This window comes from Doryrhamphus excisus, linkage group LG4 (genome assembly GCF_037039965.1).
Source record: "Doryrhamphus excisus strain RoL-2023G ecotype Guam linkage group LG4, RoL_Dexc_Guam_v1.1, whole genome shotgun sequence".
Taxonomy (NCBI): domain Eukaryota; kingdom Metazoa; phylum Chordata; class Actinopteri; order Syngnathiformes; family Syngnathidae; genus Doryrhamphus; species Doryrhamphus excisus.
This window is the reverse complement of record NC_136360.1, coordinates 17,895,001-17,917,804: the sequence shown is the minus strand read 5'-3', so window position 1 is coordinate 17,917,804 and position 22,804 is coordinate 17,895,001. Positions and strand designations below refer to the sequence as shown.

The 22,804-nt window shown below is 39.1% G+C and overlaps 2 protein-coding genes across 8 annotated transcripts in view; both read left to right on the top strand.

Moving 5' to 3' along the window:
• The window catches only part of atp13a3 (ATPase 13A3), a 45,019-nt gene extending 39,124 nt beyond the window's left edge, over positions 1-5,895 (top strand). For both annotated transcript variants that reach the window (XM_058072689.2, XM_058072690.2), the window contains one exon: positions 1,522-5,895. In XM_058072689.2, coding sequence (XP_057928672.2) covers positions 1,522-1,710 — 189 coding nt within the window. In that variant the 3' untranslated portion in view covers positions 1,711-5,895. The remainder of the gene's footprint in view (positions 1-1,521) is intronic.
• A 1,631-nt stretch (positions 5,896-7,526) lies between these two features.
• The window catches only part of opa1 (OPA1 mitochondrial dynamin like GTPase), a 40,987-nt gene continuing 25,709 nt past the window's right edge, over positions 7,527-22,804 (top strand). For 3 of the 6 annotated variants that reach the window (XM_078790309.1, XM_058073198.2, XM_078790308.1), the window contains exons 1-16: positions 7,527-7,696; positions 8,167-8,494; positions 10,281-10,377; positions 10,747-10,854; positions 12,641-12,694; positions 13,166-13,242; positions 17,673-17,828; positions 18,579-18,632; positions 18,768-18,872; positions 19,599-19,685; positions 19,783-19,896; positions 19,975-20,055; positions 20,136-20,210; positions 20,296-20,367; positions 21,411-21,510; positions 21,579-21,709. In XM_078790309.1, the coding sequence (XP_078646435.1) occupies positions 7,668-7,696; positions 8,167-8,494; positions 10,281-10,377; positions 10,747-10,854; positions 12,641-12,694; positions 13,166-13,242; positions 17,673-17,828; positions 18,579-18,632; positions 18,768-18,872; positions 19,599-19,685; positions 19,783-19,896; positions 19,975-20,055; positions 20,136-20,210; positions 20,296-20,367; positions 21,411-21,510; positions 21,579-21,709 (1,668 nt within the window). In that variant the 5' untranslated portion in view covers positions 7,527-7,667. The remainder of the gene's footprint in view (positions 7,697-8,166; positions 8,495-10,280; positions 10,378-10,746; positions 10,855-12,640; positions 12,695-13,165; positions 13,243-17,672; positions 17,829-18,578; positions 18,633-18,767; positions 18,873-19,598; positions 19,686-19,782; positions 19,897-19,974; positions 20,056-20,135; positions 20,211-20,295; positions 20,368-21,410; positions 21,511-21,578; positions 21,710-22,804) is intronic. The other 3 variants (XM_078790311.1, XM_078790312.1, XM_078790313.1) reach the window with 3 other exon arrangements.

Here is a 22,804-nt window from a genome sequence, read left to right as displayed (position 1 = left end):
CCGTCCATCCATCAAACTGTCTGTCCGTCCATACATCCATCAAACCGTCTGTCCATCCATACATCCATCAAACCGTCTGTCCGTCCATACATCCATCAAACCGTCCGTCCAGCCATCCATCATATCGTCCGTCCATCCATCCATCAAACTGTCTGTCCGTCCGTCCATCCATCCATCAAACTGTCTGTCCGTCTGTCCATCCATCCATCAAACCATCTGTCCGTCCATCCATCCATCAAACCGTCTGTCCATCCATCCATCAAACGTCCATCCATCAAACGTCCATCCATCGATCCATCCATCCATCTATCAAACCATCTGTCCATCCATCTATCCATCTATCAAACCGTCTGTCCATCCATCCATCTATCAAACCGTCTGTCCATCCATCCATCTATCAAACCGTCTGTCCATCCATCCATCCATCAAACTGTCCGTCCATCCATCAAACCGTCTGTCTGTCCATCCATCCATCAAACCATCTGTCCGTCCATCCATCAAACCATCTGTCCGTCCATCCATCAAACCATCTGTCCATCCATCCATCAAACCGTCTGCCCACCATCCATCCATCAAACCGTCTGTCCATCCATCCATATAGACAAACAACCATTCACACTCACATTCATACCTATGGACAATTTGGAGTCGCTAATTAACCTAGCATGTTTTTGGAATGTGGGAGGAAACCGGAGTACCTGGAGAAAACCCACACATGCACGGGGAGAACATGCAAACTCCACACGGTGATGGCCAAGGGTGGGATTGAACCCGGGTCTCCTAGCTGTGAGGTCTGCGCGCTGACCACTTGGCCGCCGTGCAGCCATTAACGATATTTGCTAATTATTATAATAAACATGAAAAAAGTCTCAGAATAACTGGGGGTATCGGCCCGACATGATATTGTTATCGGATTTTTCCTGATTAGGAAAACCGATATGTTAAAAAATGTGATATTTTACACATCCGGTATCGGTATCAGGTGATATCGCGATTGGAAATTGAGAGTTTGACAATATCAGCATATCCCTAAAACTAAAACCTTCCTGTGTAGAACTTTCTGTATAGTCATCACGCCAGTTATTGCGTGGTGTGCATGGTTTCCACTCGCCACAGCACCTACCGGAGTTGGTGCTTGTTTGAGAGTCACACGTCTGTAGATATAATGTGGAATTATCAACTGATTCCTTCTATATTAACTTATTGGAGTTTCGAATTCATTTCATGGCTTACTTATTGATTAGTCTTTTATTTGGCATGCAGGCTTTTGTGCGAAGCCACAACATTATTTCCGTTTTTTCAGGCAACATTTGTAAAAGCAGGGAGCATTCCTTGGAGCTTTATGTCGCATGCAAATGAGCCTGCTGTCGTCTCATGTGATTCATATTTGCTCGTTGAAATATGTAGAAAAAAAGGCAACATCTCTTCATCAAATCTTTCCATCCTACCGCATCACCTCTCTGTTAATTGCATGTTTGTTTTGTTTTGTTTTTTAAATCTGTGGGATTGTGCTCATTTCAGAAAGGCATTGACCTGGCGGGAGCCAAGTGCCAGTGCTGCCCGAGCAAGGTGGCGCCCAAGGCTCGCTACATGCATCTGGCCCAGGAGCTCAGCGTGGACCCCGACTGGCCGCCAAAGCCAACCACCACCACTGAGGCCAAGCCCTGCCCACAAAATGGCTCCTCTTACCAAATCATGAGCAACTCCTAGCATCTAAAAAAAACAACAACAAAGCAGTCCCTAATATACCCGCCCCCCCCCCCCATCCTTGAGTGTGTTTGCACATGAACTTGTCACTGGCCATGATGATTGTAGAATACTGTAGCTCCAGACGCCCCCCCCCCCAGCCTTGCTTTCAATTGTAAATATTTTTTTATGCTAACTCCAATCGAAAGTGGCTTAAGGGCACAAAGGGCAGGGCCAAAAAAGAGCACCGCAGCTACGAATCCAGCAGAGAGTGCTGTTTCACAAACCAACCTATTCAACATTATCCAGCAGGAAGACACTCTGTAACAACGCAACATGCGATGAATACTAAACGCTTTTGCTAGCGGCACTGTGACGACGCTGCTTCATACTCTGTGATGCAAGTTTGAACAACCTCAACAACCCCATGTAGCAACAGGACGGGCGTAACGTCCGCGTGGTGCAACTTACACACTTCATTGGCTGCTTCCACCGAGCCAAAAACTCATAAATCTGGACACTGTTAGCACGGCCATCATCAAATACTGACATCGTTTTACACACAACACGTTTAGGATGAAGATACAATGAATTATATAACTCACATGTTATCAACATACAAAGACACCTGGTGACACGCACGAGTCCGTGAGAACCAGGCGGCTGTTTATATGACAGGGGCCAATCATGAGCTATGAGAGAACCCACACAATGTCAGGAGGTCATTACACGGTGTCATCTTAGAAGGCTAAAATCATCACACAGCAACTTAACACTCAAAAAGATAGCTAAGAAATGTACAAGTACCAAAACTTTTTCCCAAATAGGCAGTTCATCGGCCATGGCTGACCTCTGGTGGACAATCATTGCAGCGCCCCGGTAGAGCATGGTCCTTCATTAGCATGATATGACTCACATGTCATCAACACGGAAAGACACCTGGTGACACGCATGAGTCTGTGAGGACCAGGCAGCTGAGCTGTGAGAGAACCCACACAATGTCAGGAGGTCATTACTCAACATAACAACGTGACTCACGGTGTCATCTTAGAAGGCTAAAATCATCGCACAGCAACTTAACACTCAAAAAGTTAGATAAGAAATGTACAAGTACCAAAACTTTTTCCCAAATAGGCAGTTCATCGGCCATGGCTGACCTCTGGTGGACAATCATTGCAGCGCCCCGGTAGAGCATGGTCCTACATTAGCATGATATGACTCCTGGTGACACGCATTAGTCCGTGAGAACCAGGCGGCTGTTTATATGAGCCAATCATGAGCTATGAGAGAACCCACACAGTCAGGAGGTTGTTACTCAACATAACAGCGTAACTCACGGCGTCATCTTAGAAGGCTAAAATCATCACACAGCAACTTAACACTCAAAAAAGGTAGATAAGAAATATACAAGACAAGTACCAAGTCGCAGGCTTGTACAGCGGAATTCACGGTATATTTCCATTTCTCTGAAACTTGTAATGTCCAGCTGTTCAATGTTTCGCTACTTTTTACACAACTTGCTCTTCTCTAACCAAGTACAACACAGTATTCATTTCGGGTACCAACAAAAGTACAACACTGCACATAGTAAGTGAAACGATCATTTGCGCAGACGCTCATTTTCAGTGGATCTATGCTGCTATACGAGCTGCGTGCAGACTGCTCTAAAGTACATCCTCTCGCTTGAGAAGACGTACTCTCAAATGTGAGTGTACTCCCATTTTTTGCCAGATACTGTAGGTACTTCATTTCTAATCGTCGTCGGTTTTCTATGATCAACCTGTCCGTCATTGCAGCAAGGCTGCGTCAAAAGAATGTCTATACTGTACACCGAGCGGCGTATTTGCTGATTTGGTCCACGAGGAAGCAGTAATTGCAAATACTACATGTAGAAAATGCCAGTGTTACTCCGAAAAAAAGCCATTTCCTGTTAAGTATCAGCATGAGAGTAAGCTAACCTGCAATAACCCCGATTGGGAATTACAGTGGAACCTCGTTTAGCGTCAACAACTGTGTGACTCCGGTAACTCCGAAGACATGGAAACAGGAACCGAATGTCACCCGGCTCGGAAGACTCGATGTGGCAGCATGTTGATCAAAAACGCTGGCATGTGCGGCACTCTTGGGCTCCATTTGGCTCCATTTGGGCTCATTTTGGTTCCATTTTGGCTCCATTTGGCTTCATTTTGGTTCCATTTTGGCTCCCATTTTGGTTCCCATTTTGGTTCCATTCTGGCTTCATTATGGCTCCATTTTGGTTTCATTTTGGCTCCAATTTGGTTGCATTCTGGCTTCATTATGGCTCCATTTTGGTTTCATTTTGGCTCCATTTTGGCTTCATTTTGGCTCCATTTTGGTTCCATTTTGGCTCCCATTTTGGTTTCATTTTGGCTCCAATTTGCTTGCATTCTGGCTTCATTATGGCCCCATTTTGGTTTCATTTTGGCTCCATTTTGGTTCCATTCTGGCTTCATTACGGCTCCATTTTGGTTCCATTCTGGCTTCATTATGGCTCCATTCTGGCTTCATTGTGGCTCCATTTGGCTAAATTGACTCCATTTGGCTTCATTTTGGTTCCATTATGGCTCCATTTTGGTTCCATTATGGCTCCATTTTGGTTTCATTATGGCTCCATTTTGGTTTCATTATGGCTTCATTTTGGCTCCATTTTGGTTCCATTCTGGCTTCATTACGGCTCCATTTTGGTTCCATTCTGGCTTCATTACGGCTCCATTCTGGCTTCATTATGGCTCCTTTTGGCTTATTTGACTCCATTTGGCTTCATTTTGGTTCCACTTTGGTTTCATTATGGCTCCACTTTGGCTCCATTTGGCTTCATTTTGGTTCCATTTTTGCTCCATTTGGCTTAATTTTGGCTCCATTTGGCTCCATTTTGGCTCCATTTTGGCTCCATTTGGCTTCATTTTGGCTCCATTTTGGCAGAGGCCTGAGACGAGAAACACTACAGAATTCAGGGAAGTGGGTGTTGATCTCGCCGCCACATCGCCTCTTTGGCAACAATCACGTCTCCTGAAATGTTCAGTTACCCTCCCCCGTCATCATTTCTACGTATTTTGAATTGTAAAAGCATAAAAGCGTGTTTGTGTTCATATTTATTTTCCAACTTGTTGCCCTGGAATGACGCTCGGCAAGGTTCCACAGTATTTTCTGTGTCGAGATGATTTTTCCTGAGTGATCTGATACCAGGAGGCCAAATATTTTTGCTATGGTGGGAGTGGGGTGGGGCTGATATGCCCAGTTTTGGAACTTGTGCTACTTAGCAACACCACCTGATGGGAAAATGTATGATTCTAAAGACATCAAGATTAAATATGTTTCTTTGTAAAACTTTCATTTTAATCTAAAAAGCCGGATTATATGTTGTATATTTGGTGATGTACATTTCCTGTGTGTACAGAATATATCTTTTTTTTTTTTTTTTTTTTTTTTTTACAATCAAGGGCTGGTTTCACTATTTTGGTACTTTTTTTTTTTTTTACAATCAAGTGTTATTAATTTATACGTTCTTTTGTATTTATTTGTATCATCACTTTCATATCAAGTTGGATTGACCTACTTGGGAATGAATTGCGGGCATTAATTTCATGTCAGTATTTTGAATTGTGGTGAAATTTCAACCCCACTTTGATTGTCGGATGGATATTTATTGTGTCTTGGGTATACTGTACACCAGAAAGCAAATGTCTACTGTAGAATGGTTAAAAAAAAAAAAAAAAAGGAAGAACGTCCCTTTTGGCTGAATTGACGTCAGTGCCTCGGCTTGGTTTATGGCAGCCTTGCAGAGTGTCTAATACTTGGGTTTTCTTGGTTTCTATGTTATCAGTTTGACGTTTCTCGCGAGGTTTTGATGCCGATAGGCGGCGTGACCGACGGTACAATAACAAGCCGACTGTGGCGTGTGAAGGTTGTTTCCTCAGGGGGAAATATGTGTCTTTTTACTGAACAGAGAAGATTCTAAAAGTTGATAATCAAATGTATTTTTCTTATGACTGACCAACTATCATCAGTACAGCTAATTGGAACTGTTCCTGCACATCAGCAATAGGCTCGCTTTGGATATATTTTTTATCAGCAGAGATGTACATTGTTTTGTACTGGATAATTTATTGTATATTTATGTTTATTTCTTTGCCCCTGAGGATTGTATTTTAGAGTTTCTTTTTTCAATAAATGTTTGCAAACATTGTTGCTGCCTGTCTACAAGTTCTTGATTTCATTTGAAGTTGTATACTTATAAATAAAAATATTTCTATAAAATAAATATATAAATATATATGTATAAAATATATAATATATATAATAGATATATAAAATATTTTTATTTTGTATTCCAACTACAAATGCAATATTTTATTTATTTTATTTATTTTTGTGTTTATTACAGTATACTTCATAATATACTACATATATTATTTCATTGTTTATATTACTAATTTCATTATCCATTTTTTTACGATACAGAAATGGTCAGTAAGTGCATACACTGTATTACAATATTTGGAAAAATATTAAATGGTCAGTAAGTGCACAAATTATTAATTTTACATGTGTACGATATTAATTTTTTTTTAAAAATATGGTTAAGTGGTCAGCATGTGTACAAATTTTATTTTATTTTATTAATGGTCAGTCAGCCCATAATATTTTATTTTTTCACACATTGCAAATACTTTTTTTTTCAAAATCATGGTTAAATGGTACATAAACCCTAACAAACCATAATATGTATATATTGCAGTATACTTCATAATATACTACATATATTATTTCATTGTTTATATTACTAATTTCATTCTTTTTTTATGATACTGAAATGGTCAGTAAGTGCATACACTGTATTAAAATATTTTGAAAAATATTTAATGGTCAGTAAGTGCACAAATTATTAATTTTATATGTGTACGATATTATCAAAATATTATTTAAAATATGGTTAAGTGGTCAGCAAGTGTATAAATCATTTTTTTATTTTATTAATGGTCAGTCAGACCATAATTTATTTTTTCAGACATTGAAAATACTCAAAATCATGGTTAAGTGGTACATAAACCCTAACAAACCATAATATGTATATATTACAGTATACTTCATAATATGCTACATATATTATTTCATTGTTTATATTACTAATTTCATTATTGTATTTTTTATTACACTGAAATGGTCAGTAAGTGCATACACTGTATTAAAATATTTGGAAAAATAGTAAATGGTCAGTAAGTGCACAAATTATTAATTTTATATGTGTTAAATATGTGTACGATATTATTAAAATTATTTTTAAAATATGGTTAAGTGGTCAGCAAGTGTACAAATTATTTTTATTTTATTAATGGTCATTCAGTCCATATCATTTAATTTTTTCACACATTGCAAATACTTTTTTTTTCAAATCATGGTTAAATGGTACATAATACAAACCATAATATTCTTACTTGTATTGTTTTAATGTATTACTTATTTTATGAAAAAATTGACAAAAGGTCACTAAGTGAAGAAATATTATACACTAAATATATAATTATATAATATGTTATAATATTATATAATTGTTTTTTTTACTGAATTACTGAAGATATTTGAAATATAAAGTGTAAATGGTTAAATGGGCAAAATTGTGATTTTATTTATTATATCTTTTTTGATAAAATATAAAAAATATATATTTCTTACATTATGGTGAAGTGTACTGTTTGCATTTATTTATTCTGATTTTAGAGAATTAAAAGCAGTTGGGTGAGACTTTGATGGCGCGCACCGTTACGGGGGAACTATATTCATGTATGTTTTTTCCATCAGTGCTTATTTGGAGGAAGGATTTCCTTACCGGAAGTGGGCTGTCATTCCAGCCTGTGTCCTTTAGCTAACGACACCTCGAAGTGTGCCGAAGATGAATTGGGTTGTACTTGATGTGTGAATTTTAAACGTATTCTTGTCGTCTCGCTGTTAGGAACAGCGCCATGTTGCGTGTTGGCAGTAAAGCTGGATGGTAAGTGTACTTTTATTCGAAAACAGGCAGCGGCCATTATTATTATTTTCATAATAACATTAGCCGGTCGCTTAGCAAGAGCGACACTTGCTTAACCGCCTGTCAGTATGAGAGAAGCTAAGCTAGCTGCTGAGACGCCCTAGTAAAATAAAACATGAAAGCATGTGCTATATCAAATGCTTTATTTAAAATTTGTAGTTCATTTTGTGCCGTATTATTAACTGTCCTTGTTTGGTTGGACTTTGCGTTAGCTTCGCCAAACGAGCAGCTAGCTTGAGAACGATAAGGACTCAGCTGTCCAACCTTATTAGGACGCATGCATCAAGTAGTTAGTGTGTACTTTCGAGTACATGCTGTCCACGTCACATATATTGAGGTTTAATGCTTAACTGTGACATAAATACAAGCATTATTGCACTGTAAGGCGCTAATTGTGTGTATATGATTCAATTCCCTCCCATCCACTATAGCATGGCATGCAGGATTGTGGTCCCCACCAGGACGGGGGTACGGTTTCGGGTACCCCTTCAGAAGCTGCACCCTCTGTACCGTGCCATCCACCACCGTTACTATGGAAACGGCAACTCGCAGCGACCCCCTCATCGCACGGCGGCCCGTTATTTCACCTCCATGTCACGGTTGCCCATGAGACCGCCGAAGCCCCCTCCGAGGTCCGGTGGGGGTCGCGGCTACCAGCAGCAACGCAACTTTTGGGTGGCTCGACTCGCTGCCAGGCTGCTGCGACTGCGGTACATCCTGCTAGGCGGCGCGGTGGGCGGAGGATACACGGCTAAGAAGGTTGGTAGCGGGGTGGTCTTGGACTTATTTCTTATAAATGCGTATTGTGATTGAACAACGCAACATTTAACAAATTCTCGTACGGGGCACAGAAAATACAATTATACAATACAATTATAAGGCATTCAGAAGGCACATTCAAAAACAAATATAAAGGTGACTATAGGGGTGTTATTTCATTTCAAGAGGGCTCTAAAAATGTAAACAACTGTATTAAGGAGGACATATACAGGATTTCTATGCTCTAACTATGGAAATATTTGAATTATGAATAAGGAATCATCGCACAATGGACAAGTGATTAGCATCTTGGCTACACAGTCAGGAAGATCTGGGTTCGAATCTGGGAAAATGGGACTTCAACATTGTGTCAATGTTGTGCTAAAACAAGTGTAGTCGGTTTGTTCGGGTTAAAATAAGCTATGTCACAAAATATCACAAAAGGGAGTAGCTCTCACAAGAAGAACCATTGGTGACCCCCTGGCCTGTATTACATCTTATTTTCTTGTAATGTGTGTATTAAATTGGCAATCTGAGCAATAATAACGGTGACTATAGGGGTGTTAGAGATGTCTAGAGGGCTCTAATCATGGTGAAAAAACGTACTTAGAAGGCTGTAAACAGGTTTTCTATGCTCAATCCAGGAAAATACTCCCATTAATGTAATTTAATTATTTTATTTAAAATGTTTTATTTTAATTTATTTTTCATTTTATTTTATTTTATTTATTCATTTTATGTATTGATTTATTGTAATTTGTTTTTATTTTATTTTAAATTAAAATTTGTATTTAAACTTTTTAATTTTAATTTATTTAAAAAAAATTCATTTAATTTTATTTATTTTATGCATTGATTTATTAATATAATTTGATTTTATTTCATTTCATTTTAATTTTTTATTTAATTATTTAAATTTTTATTAATTTTAATTTATTTTTTCATTTTATTTTATTTAATTTTATTTATTCATTTTATTTATTTTATGTATTGATTTATTAATGTAATTTGTTTTTATTTTATTTTAAATTTATTTCTTTATTTAAAATGTTTAATTTCAATTTATTTTGATTTTTTTTTATTTTATGTAATTTTGTTTATTTTATGTATTGATTTATTAATGTAATTTGTTTTTATTTTATTTAAAATTTAAATTTTTATTCAAAATTTTTAATTTTCATTAATTTTAATTTATTTTTCATTTTATTTAATTTAATTTTATTTATTTTATGTATTGATTTATTAATGTAATTTGTTTTTATTTAAAATTTTAAATTTTATTTTATGTATTGATTTATTAATGTAATTTGTTTTCATTTTATTTAAAATTAAAATTTTTATTTAAAATTTTTAATTTTCATTAATTTTAATTTCTTTTTCATTTTATTTTACTTAATTTCATTTATTAATTTTATTAATTTTATGTATTGATTTATTTATAAATAAGGAATCCTACTTTCCAGTGTGCATGTTCTCCTCATGTGTGAGCGGGTGTAGAAACACATACATGTTAGGTTAATTGAAGACTCTTAAATTGGTGTTCTAAATGGTTGTTTGTTTACAGTATATGTGCCCTGCCATTGCCCCGCCTCTTCCCCACAGTCAGCTGGGGTAGGCTCCGGCATACCCACTCGACCCTAATGAGGATTAAGCTTAAACGAGGGATTGTCAGTGTAAAACCGCTCCAGTCAGGACCAATCAACGTTGCAGCCACTACTAAATGCATTCGTTGTAAAACATGATGACGTGTTGTTAACCAGGCTGTGTGGCGTTTGTGTGCTTGTAGACGTATGACGAGTGGAAGGACATGCTGCCTGATTTGAGCGAATACAACTGGCTCGTTCCGGATTTTGTGTGGGAGCTCAGCCAACAAATTGATCTCGGTAAGTCTTTGTGCCGTCAAGGAAAACCAAGTCAATAGCCACGTTTACATGAGGAGTTTTTCTCCTAATTGAGTGGGTACAAGATACCTCAGTCAGATTGGGGAAAGGAATATTCCACCCCTGGGAATCCGATTATATATTCATTCGGATTGGCACTTTTCTTTCGGAATGAGGTGTATACAAAGGTTACATTCTTCCCGTTTGAGCAAATAATCTGATTGGAATTGGAATATTTGGGTCCATGTAAACGTAGTTATTGCTGGTTTGTACATGCCTGCACCACAATTGGGAGGATTTGTTGACGTTTCTACTCTCCCAGCGTTCCGTGCGACCGGCGTAATGGCTCTGATTTTTTTTTTTTGTCCACAGAAAAACTAGCCAAAGCGCTACCAGAGATGGAGGAAATTGCCAAACTAATGCCTGACTTTGACAAGATAGGAGAGAACTTCACTTTGCTCCGAAGCCTCCTGACCTCCGGTGAGTGACATAAGCCTGTGGACATGCTTGGCCATCTCAGTAAAATACACCATACACAACTTCCTGGTACCAAGTTGTTCAACTTTTCAAAATGGTAAAAAATCACCTAACCCTAAAGAATCCATTCTTTCCACTTCAGAAGCACATAATACTAAATTGGCAATATGAGCAATAATAACGGTGACTATAGGGGTGTTAGTTCATGTCTAGAGGGCTCTAATCATGGTGAAGAAACGTACTTAGAAGGCTGTAAACAGGTTTTCTATGCTCAATCCAGGAAAATACTTTATTTTATTTTATTTTTATTTACTTTATTTTATTTTATATTTTTTAATACAATTTAAAAATATTTTTATTTTTTTTATTTTATTTACTTTATTTTATATTTTTAAATAAAATAAAATAATAAAAAAGAAATAAATATAAAAAGAAATAAAAAAATATAAAAAAGAAAAAATATATATATCAAAATAAAACAAAAGAAAATACAATTATACAATACAATTATAAAACATTCAGAAGGCACATTCAAAAAGAAAATGTAAAGGTGACTATAGGGGTGCTATTTCATATCTAGAGGCCTCTAAAAATGTAAACAACTGTATCAAGGAGGACATATACAGGATTTCTATGCTCTAACTATGGAAATATTTGAATTATGAATAAGGAATCATCGCACAATGGCCAAGTGATTAGCATGTTGGCACAGTCAGGAAGATCTGGGTTTGAATCTGGGAAAATGGGACTTCAACATTGTGTCAATGTTGTGCTAAAACAATTGTAGTCGGTTTGTTCGGGTTAAAATAAGCTACGTCACAAAATATCACAAAAGGTGGAGTAGCTCTCACAAGAAGAACCATTGGTGACCCCCTGGCCTGTATTACATCTTGTTTTCTTGTAATGTGTGTACTAAATTGGCAATCTGAGCAATAATAACAGTGACTATAGGGGTGTTAGTTCATGTCTAGAGGGCTCTAATCATGGTGAAGAAACGTACTTAGAAGGCTGTAAACAGGTTTTCTATGCTCAATCCAGGAAAATAATTCTTTATTTTATTTTTATTTACTTTATTTTATTTTATATTTTTAAATAAAATTAAAAAATATTTTTAAATGTTTTATTTTATTTTTTTTATTTACATTATTTTAATTTATATTTTTAAAATAAAAATGTTAAATAATAAATAATAATAAAAAAGAAATAAAAAAATATAAAAAAACAAAACTAAAATAAAATAAAATAAAAAACCTAAACTAAAATAAAATACTAATGTAAAATAAAATAAAACAAAATAAAATAAAATGAAATAAAACAAAATAAATAAACTAAACTAAAATAAAACAAAATAAACTAAACTAAACTAAAACAAAATAAACTAAACTAAAATGAAATAAAAAAACTAAAATAAAACAAAACAAAACAAAATAAACAAAATTTTGATTTATTTAGAAATAAGGAATCCTACTTTCCGGAAATTGACTTAACACGGAACGGGAAGTGATTAACCACGATAAATTGGAGCTTCCTGTAAGTCGTGTCACGGAAGGAAGGGGAATGTCACTGCTTTTCCAGAAGTGTTCCACGAACATTGCCACATTCCGTGCGAGGCTCCGAGGCACGCTTCTTCTCAGACTTGTAGCCAACATCAGCATCTTTCCACTTTGCCCTGCTTTGATCATCATCCCTCTGCTTCTGTCTTTTGTAATTTTTTGTTTTTTTCCTGTGTTATCCTTCCTTTCCCCCCTCCCCCTCTCCCTCCCCTCCATCTCCTCCACATTGTTCACAGGTTTGAGTTTGGGTAGTGAAGTCAAAGGAGCTTCTGGTCTGCTTCTGTTGTTAGGTGTGTACGCCAACACTGTGTTACTAGCGTGTGTACTAGCGCTGCCCACTTCCTGCTTTCCTCTCTGCTGCTGTTTGTAAATCCGGCATCGTGTCTGTTATCTCGGCACGCTTTGGTGGCCCCACCCCTAAGGTGAACACGTGTGTACGATATCATGTCATTGAAGTAAACATGTTTCTTCAAATGCAAACCCCCCCTTATTAGTTGTATTACTTTAGTGTGTTTACGTCTCCTTTGACTTCCACCCTCTCTCTTCCCTGGTTTAGTAACACGTCTCTAAGAGCGCCGTACTTCCAGACCATGCTCAGCTGTTTGGAAAATAAACACTCAAGGCTTCACGTTGCCTGTTTGACACGCGAGTGCTGAATCTTCCAAACGCCTGACATGGTCGTGCATTTTTTTTTTAGCCATGACGTTTGTTCGATTCATCCACTCTGCCGCTATCGTAATCATTGTTTTGTCTCTCGATAGAAACATCTGGGGATCCGCCATTAAAAGCCACAGACTCTTCCACCGCGGCGTCGCAAGATGACAAGCAGTACAAAAAGGCAAGTCCGCCGCCCTTTTGCTCATACATATTTATTTATTGGCACCAAAATCACAATACTCTTTGATTTTGGACTTTGTCACTGATGAGGTGGTCCTTTGGGCTTTTTATGGCCTTTAGTGGAGGAGCGTCAGTGGGCCTGTCACGATAACACATTTTGATGGTCGATACTGTTAATTATCAACCGATATTCCATTATTTTGACTCGAAAAAAATATAAAGATTGTATCATTGTGTAATTATAGGTTATCACATGGTCTCGGGCTGATACTGACACTTGGGGGCATGATACCTGGCCTGATACCAGACAAACCATGTGATGATCTTATTATCACATACTATTTAATCATGAGCTTATTATGACGTACTATTTAATCAAAAGACCATTTTGTTTCCAGAAAATTGTCAGTTTATTATATGTATTATATCTAAACAGTGTAAACACAATAATTGCAAAAATATTTCAACAATAATATTTTATCAACAGTCTTATCTTATGATATCTGTCCTCCTCATTAATGGTGATAAAACGTTCCATTTCTAATATTCTGTTTGCTATTTTCCCTATTTGTCTTTCGCCGGGAGTGTCAACCGCTGACATGTTGACAGAGCACAGACGGGCAGCAAAACAAACGCTTGTGTGTTCACGCTCGTGCGCTGTTCTCTGATTGGTTGTTTCACGGGCACGATACCAGTGTGGACAGCTACGGGGGCTGATACTGGACATGGTTAAACTCTATATTTCATCAGTATCACTGCCCTGGGCTTTGACACAGTATCATTTCGGCCTTTTTCCGTATCATTCATGGGTGCTTTCTAGGGTACAGGGCCAATTAATACAGTAGTATGTGATAATATTAATTATCAACCAATATTCCATTATTTTGACTAAAAAAATATAAAGATTGTATCATTGTGTAATGCCACATATGAGCCACTAGATGGTACTGAAGTGCAATGTTACCTGGGCGAGACATACCACATTAGCTGTGACTCTCACTCACCAGTCACACAATTCCGACTAAATCAAATCAACTTTATTTGTAGAGCACTTTTCCTGCAAAGACATGCAACACAAAGTGCTTTACAGAATTAAAAACAATTACCACAATTAAAAGGAAAAACAAATACTAAGAAAGCCCCTCCCTCCCACCCTCCAATCAAGGAAACGCAACTTTTGGGGTCGTCCACACTGGGAGGAGCCGCAGGCCGTGTGCTGGTCCCCCGACTCTGACAGACGGGCGGACCCCCACATTAAAGGGAGGAACCCCCAGCCGGCCAGGTCGAAGGCACCCAAGTATGGCACCCCCTCAGCAGACCCGACAGCCCCCAGTGTGGAGGACCCCCTCTGAGGAAATACTTGCGTTAAAAGCTAAAAACTAAAAGCATAAAATAGAACTAAAAAGATAAAAACGTTAAAAAAAAGTTTAAAAATATTAGTTAAAACCCTGATTAAAAAGGTGTGTCTTTAATCTTTTTTGTAAAAAATATCAATAGTCTCCGCAGTCCTGAGGCTCTCCGGCAGGCTGTTCCACAGATGGAGGCCATAGTGGCTAAATGCTGCCTCACCGTGGGTTTTCGTTCTGGGTTTTGGTATTGTTAAAAGGCCAGACTACAATAGGTGTATAAAAAGTAACAATACACTACCAATGTATAATGCTGAATATAAACCCACTACTATGAGAGCTCTAACCATGTGCTTTCCAGCCTTTTTTTCGCTGTTCCTAAGAAACAGGAAGTATTCCCAACGACGCTACATTATAATTTTGATCTCTGTTAAGAAATAAAAACACTTCTAGAGACGTAAGTATACTTATATATCAATGTATTGAGGCCTCATAATTACCCACCTGTTTTTTTTTTTTTTTTTAATCGTTGGATAAATGATACATCATTATCGTGACAGGCCCTAAGTGGAGACATGGTCAAGAGTCAACGCTTTCCAACAGCGAAATTGTCCCTGACAGACATTAAAGCGATTATGTCATTGTAGAGGTGAAGGAGTATAGATCGACTTTTCCATTTATCAATGGGTGGGGGTGACGTGTCCTTAATGTGGAATGGTACCAGCCTCATTTAAACCTACACCTAAACCTACAAAGGTTAGGGATGTGGGGCTTTGGGGTGGAGTTTCAGCTAGGATCACTGGGGGTATGCTGGAGCCTATCCCAGCGAGGAGATCTAATATCACTGTGATATCGGTGTGTACAACGCCCGTTTGACGTCACATGTCACACTCGACACATATCATCCGGAGCCCGACGCAGCCCCACACACACAACGAAAGTTACCCCCCCGCGCTAAAAGTGGTACATTGTGTCCGCATGCTCCCAAATCCGTACTGAAGTGGTACCCACCTCCACATTTTGCCCACACTCACAAGTACAGCTTGCTGGGACCGATATTTTTTGAGGCACATTTTGCAGTGTGCAAAACCTATATCGCTCTCACAAAGACAGGAAGTCCCACACTCGGCAGACATGCTTCTTCTGGATGCTGCAGCGGGGCATCAGTCGATTGATCGGAGCAGCCCTACACAGGACAATGAAATTCCACCCCAAAGGCCGATTTATAGTATAACACAGGGGTCTCAAACTCAATTTACTTGGGGGCCACTGGAGCTAGGGTCTGGGTGAGACTGGGTCGCATCAGGTTTTCCAAAAAAAAAAAAAAAAACGCATTTATTAAAAACAAATTTTTTTTAAAAAACTTCGCTTTGGTTCCAATTTTCTACAATAAAAGCTCTGATAAAACATTCCACTGTTCTCAAATATCTTACTTTTTATTTTTCTACAAAAAATAAGATGAAAAATAAATAAACAAATCAAGAATAAAAAAAATCAACGAATCATTAATAAATAAATAAATATAATAATAATAATAAAACAGCAAATAATAAAAACTTAAGAAACCACATATAGTTGGTGGGTAGACAATTTATTTTTTTCAGATTAAAATTAAAGCATTATTAGAGCCCTGTAGACATGACAAAACACGACTATAGTCACATTTATACTCTTTATTTACAACATATTGCGCAACTGCAGGGTCTTGAGACACATGCTAACTCGCAAACTAGAGAGCTAGCGACCTAAACGGTAGCCTCCAAGTTATTTCATTTAAACTTAAATAGCCAAAAACTTACCACTTCCACACGGGGCCGCGTGTTTGAGACCCCTGGTATAACGTATAATTAATTTACATTTACATTCAGGGCTCGACAATAACGATGTACCAAGTTTGATATGGATGCTGTATGGTATCATGTACCCAAAAAAATTATTACGTTTGATTAATGTTCATGTTAAAGGTTAAATAACTGTTAATAGTTATCCTCCCTATCCGTGTGGAAGTGGTAAGTTTTTGGCTTTTTTGAGTTTAAAGGAAATAACTTGGAGGCTACCGTTTAGGTCGCTAGCTCTCTAGTTTGCGAGTTAGCATGTGTCTCAAGACCCTGCAGTTGCGCAATATGTTGTAAATAAAAAGAGTATAAATGTGACTATAGTCGTGTTTTGTCATGTCTACAGGGCTCTAATAATTTGATTTGCTTTGTTAATTGTAATCTGAAAAAATAATTTGTCTACCCACCAACTATATGTGGTTTCTTAAGTTTTATTATTTGCCGTTTTATTATTATTATTTTATTTATTAATTACTGATTGATTTTCTTTATTCTTGATTTTTTTATTTATTTTTCATCTTATTTTGTGCAAAAAAATAAAAATTAAGATATTTGAGAACAGTGGAATGTTTTATCAGAGCTTTTATTGTAGAACATCGGAACCAAAGCACTGAAAAAGTTTGTATATTTTTCTGTTTTTAATAAATGCGTTTGTTTTTTTTTGGATAACCTGATGTGGCCCAGTCTCACCCAGACCCTAGCTCCAGTGACCCCCAAATAAATTGAGTTTGAGACCCCTGCCATATATGGTTACTTGCCCTATAAAGGGTTTTAAGGATTCCCCATGGGCAAGTCATTGACATTATTTACATTGAGTGTAAATAAATGTAGCAGGTTGTACTCACTGTGCGGCAGTATTTGTTTATGTGCACTGACACCGTCCGAGGGGAGCTTGAACTGTTCTTCTCACTCATAAGGTCATCTTTGCTTTATTACCCCTCAAGGTTTCTGCTTTTTTCCACAAAATGTTGATATTTTTGTCACTTCTTCCATGTTTTGTATTTGGCTATGTGTTTCATGTTAGCCGAATAGATGCCCCTTTTTCCTGATGTTTGCAATCATCATCCCCGCCATGATACAGACTAGCATCCAAACCGATGTTTCGGGACACTTGACTTGCGGTCCTTAACATTCTCGATAATCATTCACAAAGCTGAACAGCGTCAGTAGAGGCGTTGGCTGCGACCCGCTTGCGTTTTTTTTGTTGGCTGCTCCTCCCCCTCTCTCTCACTTATGACGTACCCCAGCAGGGTCTGCTCGGCGAGCTCGTTCTTATTCAGCAGCAGATCCAGCGGCACGAGGAGGAGGTCCGGCGGGCAGCTGCGGCCAATTTTACGCGTCCCCCGCCGCCAGAGCCTGCTCCCAGCCCGCCTTCGAACCCCAGCCCCCCTCATCACGCACGCAAGGTGAAGATCCCGAACCCTCTTCTGAGATCTGCCCTATCCGAAACATAGCACTTGAACGCAACACGGCTGTATAGGCTATAAGGAACATGGTTTATCTTGGCCGGAAAGACCCCTCCTCTAAGGGAAGGGGTCTCGAACTAGATTAAGCTGGATAATGTCCCAGTTCTCAGTGAACACCAGTAACACATCATCCCAATAGAATGTCTGATTCCGATTGTCGGAAAGAGCAGCTTCCATATTAACACTTTGGTCCCCTTGGTCGCCGTCGACAACCTTTTTAATGTGTACGGAAGCATCCCTGCATGGTGTGTTCAATGAACTCATATCAACTGAGAAGAAATGCTCCAGTTGGGTCATCGAAGCTCGCGTCTACGTAGTCGTTTCTTCTTTGATGTCATCTTTGTCCTTCCTTCTGCTGATCCCATTTTGTTTCCGTCTTCTGTGTTGGTTGGGAATCTAAACAAATCTGCTGCACATGTGCAATAAACTTTATGTCCTGAATTGGGAATTACACAAAAAAAATCACACTTTGATTGCCTGGAAATGATTTTATGATCTAAAAAATTGATCTCGGCACTCTAATTCAAATGGAGACCAGGACTTTGCCTGATCTTTGGTGAATGTGCATGGAATGGATGATCCTGTGATTCCGCCCGCGAAGTTCCAACACCAGGACCCAAAGGCAAAAGGCCGCAAAGAATGACTAACTCAATGTTGTTGCTCTTCTTTCTTTTTCTCCGACGTGATTAGTCTTCAGATAAAGAAAAGATAGACCAGCTCCAAGAGGACCTGCTCCGCACCCAGGTACAGTCTCCCTTTCTTGGTCTGCGTGGTGACACACGTGGTGACACACATTGCATCCCTCCTCGTCTCTTCTTCCGCACCCAACGGAAGTTACGAGTGAATCTAACGTTGTTTTCTGTCGTGTGTTCCTCTTAGCTGAAATACCAGCGCATGCTGGAGAGACTGGAGAAAGAGAACAAGGAGTTGAGGAAAGTGGTTCTGCAAAAAGACGACAAAGGGATCCACCAAAGGAAAGTGAAGGTTTGTAAGAAATATACTATACAATATGTAATTGTCCATAGGTATGAATGTGAGTGTGAATGGTTGTTTGTCTATATGTGCCCTGTGATTGGCTGGCCACCAGTCCAGGGTGTACCCCGCCTCTTGCCCCAAAGACAGCTGGGATAGGCTCCAGCACCCCCGCGACCCTCGAAGGGATAAGCGGTAGAAAATGAATGAATAATATTAATATGAGGGTGCACAGGGGTTGAGTGGTTAGCACGCAGGCCTCACAGCTAGGCGACCCGGGTTCGATCCCACCCTCGGCCATCTCTGTGTAGAGTTTGCGTGGGTTTTTCTCCGGGTACTTTGGTTTGCGGCTAGCTCACAAGCAGCTAGCGGGTAGGTAGCTAGCTTGCAAGCTAGCGGCTGGAAGTGGTTTGTTTTTGCCTTTAATTTAGAGGAAATAAATTTGATGTTAACTGGTTAGCTCGCAAGATGTGAGGTTAAGTAGTGACTCCAAAATGTCCATAGGTATGAATGTGAGTGTGAATGGTTGTTTGTCTATATGTGCCCTGTGATTGGCTGGCCACCAGTCCAGGGTGTACTCCGCCTCTCGCCTGAAGACAGCTGGGATAGGCTCCAGCATTGCCCGCGACCCTTGTGAGGATAAATGGTAGAAAATGAATGAATGAATATATCCACTGTGAATACTCATGTTTTATTGTTTCTTGGGATTTTAACATTTAAGCTATTTTCTTTTTCTAGAAATCCCTTATTGATATGTATTCAGAGGTTTTGGACATCCTGTCTGACTATGATGCCAACTACAACACCCAGGACCACCTACCAAGGGTAAGACGCATTCAAATACTGACTTTCTTTACCTTTTCTTTTAAAAGAATGCCGTTTTTCTCTTGACCTTTCCTCTCCCGCTGTTTAACCCTCAAAGGTGGTTGTGGTGGGCGATCAGAGTGCTGGGAAGACCAGCGTCCTGGAGATGATTGCTCAGGCAAGGATTTTTCCCAGAGGGTCCGGAGAGATGATGACACGCTCTCCAGTTAAGGTACTTGGCACCATGCTATTGGTTGAGCGCTGTACAAAGCGATGGCTATTTGTCATGTAGCGCTTCTTTCCTCTGCAGGTGACTCTGAGCGAAGGCCCCCACCATGTCGCTTTGTTCAAGGACAGCGGGCGTGAGTTTGACCTCAGCAAGGAGGAAGATGTAAGTCGCATTCCATCCGTCCATCCGGAGCCCCAGCAGGAAGGGTTTCCATTTTATTTCTTTTTCTGTCACTTGCATAGCTGGCTGCTCTGAGGCATGAAATCGAGCTGAGGATGAGGAAGAGCGTGAAAGAGGGGCAAACAGTCAGCTCTGAGGTTTGTACATTGGCTTTCAAAGCATACTTTGTCATTGAATGACATAGAAATGTATTGATTTTTTTTTTATATTTTTAAATAATAGACAATATCCTTGAGTGTGAAAGGCCCCGGCATCCAGCGGATGGTGCTTGTTGATTTGCCAGGTGTCATCAGTGTGAGTATTGCATGCTGAAAAAAACACTACATTCATTCATTTTCTACCGCTTATCCTCACAAGGATATCCCTGCTGTACACCCTGGACTGGTGGCCAGCCAATCACAGGGCACATATAGACAAACAACCATTCACACTCACATTCATACCTATGGACAATTTGGAGTCGCTAATTAACCTAGCATCTTGCGAGCTAACCGCTAGCTTGCGAGCTAACCATTCATTCATTCATTCATTTTCTACCGCTTTTCCTCACGAGGGTCGTGGGGGGTGCTGGAGCCCAACCCAGCTGTCTTCGGGCGTAAGGCGGGGCACACCCTAGACTGGTGGCCAGCCAATCACAGGGCACATATAGACAAACAACCATTCACACTCACATTCATACCTATGGACAATTTGGAGTCCCTAATTAACCTAGCATGTTTTTGGAATGTGGGAGGAAACCGGAGTACCCGGAGAAAACCCACGCATGCCAGGGGGGAGAACATGCAAACTCCACACAGAGATGGCCGAGGGTGGAATTGAACCCTGGTCTCCGAGTCGACTTATTTCACAAGGGGTCGTTTAGAGGACAGCTATAAAAATATGTTTGTTTGTTTTTTTGCCGTTCATGTATACAACAATAATGTTTGGGAGCCTGGAGGAACAAGCATTACACAAAGTGGAAGTTTTAATATAATTACCATGCTAATGCTGAACCCAATATATACAGGAATCCCTCCTTTATCACAGTGATAAGTGAATTTCTACATAGTAGGATTCCTTGTTTATTTAATTGAAAATTCATGAGTTAGAGCATTGAAAACCTGTTTCATTCATTAATTTTCTACCGCTTATCCTCACAAGGGTCAAGGGGGGTGCTGGAGCCTATCCCAGCTGTACACCCTGGACTGGTGGCCAGCCAATCACAGGGCACATATAGACAAACAACCATTCACACTCACATTCATACCTATGGACAATTTGGAGCTGAAAAAAGACTTCTCACAGAATATTTGACTCGGGTCCATAAGTTGTAAGGTATTCAAACGTGGTCCTTCCAGACGGTGACTGCGGGCATGGCATCGGACACCAAGGAGACCATCTTCAGCATCAGCAAGGCCTACATGCAGAACCCCAATGCCATCATCCTCTGCATACAGGGTGAGCTGCCGTCATCCAATCTGAGGTAACATATCGATGCTAGCGCTAACCATGGTCTCACCATGCAGACGGCAGCGTGGATGCCGAGCGCAGCATCGTCACCGATTTGGTCAGTCAAATGGACCCGCACGGGAAGAGGACCATCTTTGTGTTGACCAAAGTGGACTTGGCCGAGAAGAACCTGGCCAGTCCGAGCAGAGTAAGACCAGTTTTTCCTCCATCCCATTTCACACAAAAGTCATTTATCAAAACGCCATCTTCTTGATTGAATGCAGCTAATTGGCTCCTGACACAACCGTGATTTGGGAATTTCCTCAAAGTCGGATTCAACATTTATAAATGGAACATTGTTGTATAGCCATATTGTTGAAGTATAGCCACACTCGCATAATAGTACAACATAAGTGTCTGATTATAAATATAAGTGGGAATGGTACTTTAATAGTGTACTGTCTACTGTCTAGTCCAGGGGTCTCAAACTCAATTTACCTGGGGGCCACTGGAGCTAGGGTCTGGGCAAGGCTGGGCCGCATCAGGTTTTCCAAAAAAAAACAAAAACGCATTTATTAAAAACAGAAAAATATACAAACTTTTTCAGTGCTTTGGTTCCGATTTTCTACAATAAAAGCTCTGATAAAACATTCCACTGTTCTCAAATATCTTAATTTTTATTTTTCTACACAAAATAAGATAAAAAATAAATAAACAAATCAAGAATAAAGAAAATCAATCAGTAATAAATAAATATTATAATAATAATAAAACGGTAAATAATAAAAACTTAAGAAACCACATATAGTTGGTGGGTAGACAAATAATTTTTTTCAGATTAAAATGAACAAAGCATTATTAGAGCCCTGTAGACATGACAAAACACGACTATAGTCACATTTATACTTTTTTTATTTACAACATATTGCGCAACTGCAGGGTCTTGAGACACATGCTAACTCGCAAACTAGACAGCTAGCGACCTAAACGGTAGCCTTCAAGTTATTTCCTTTAAACTTAAAAAAGCCAAAAACTTACCACTTCCACACGGATAGGGAGGATAACTATTAACAGTTATTTAACCTTTAACATGAACATTAATCAAACGTAATAATTTTTTCTGGGTACATGATACCATACAGCATCCATTTCAAATTTGCGTGGGCCGCACTAACATTAAACTTTCATATCAAGGCGGGGGCCTCACACTAGTGTCCGGGCCGTGTGTTTGAGACCCCTGGTCTAGTCATCTCTGCTTGAATCTCTGATTGACTGATATGAGAAACTTAAGAAAACCACCTTA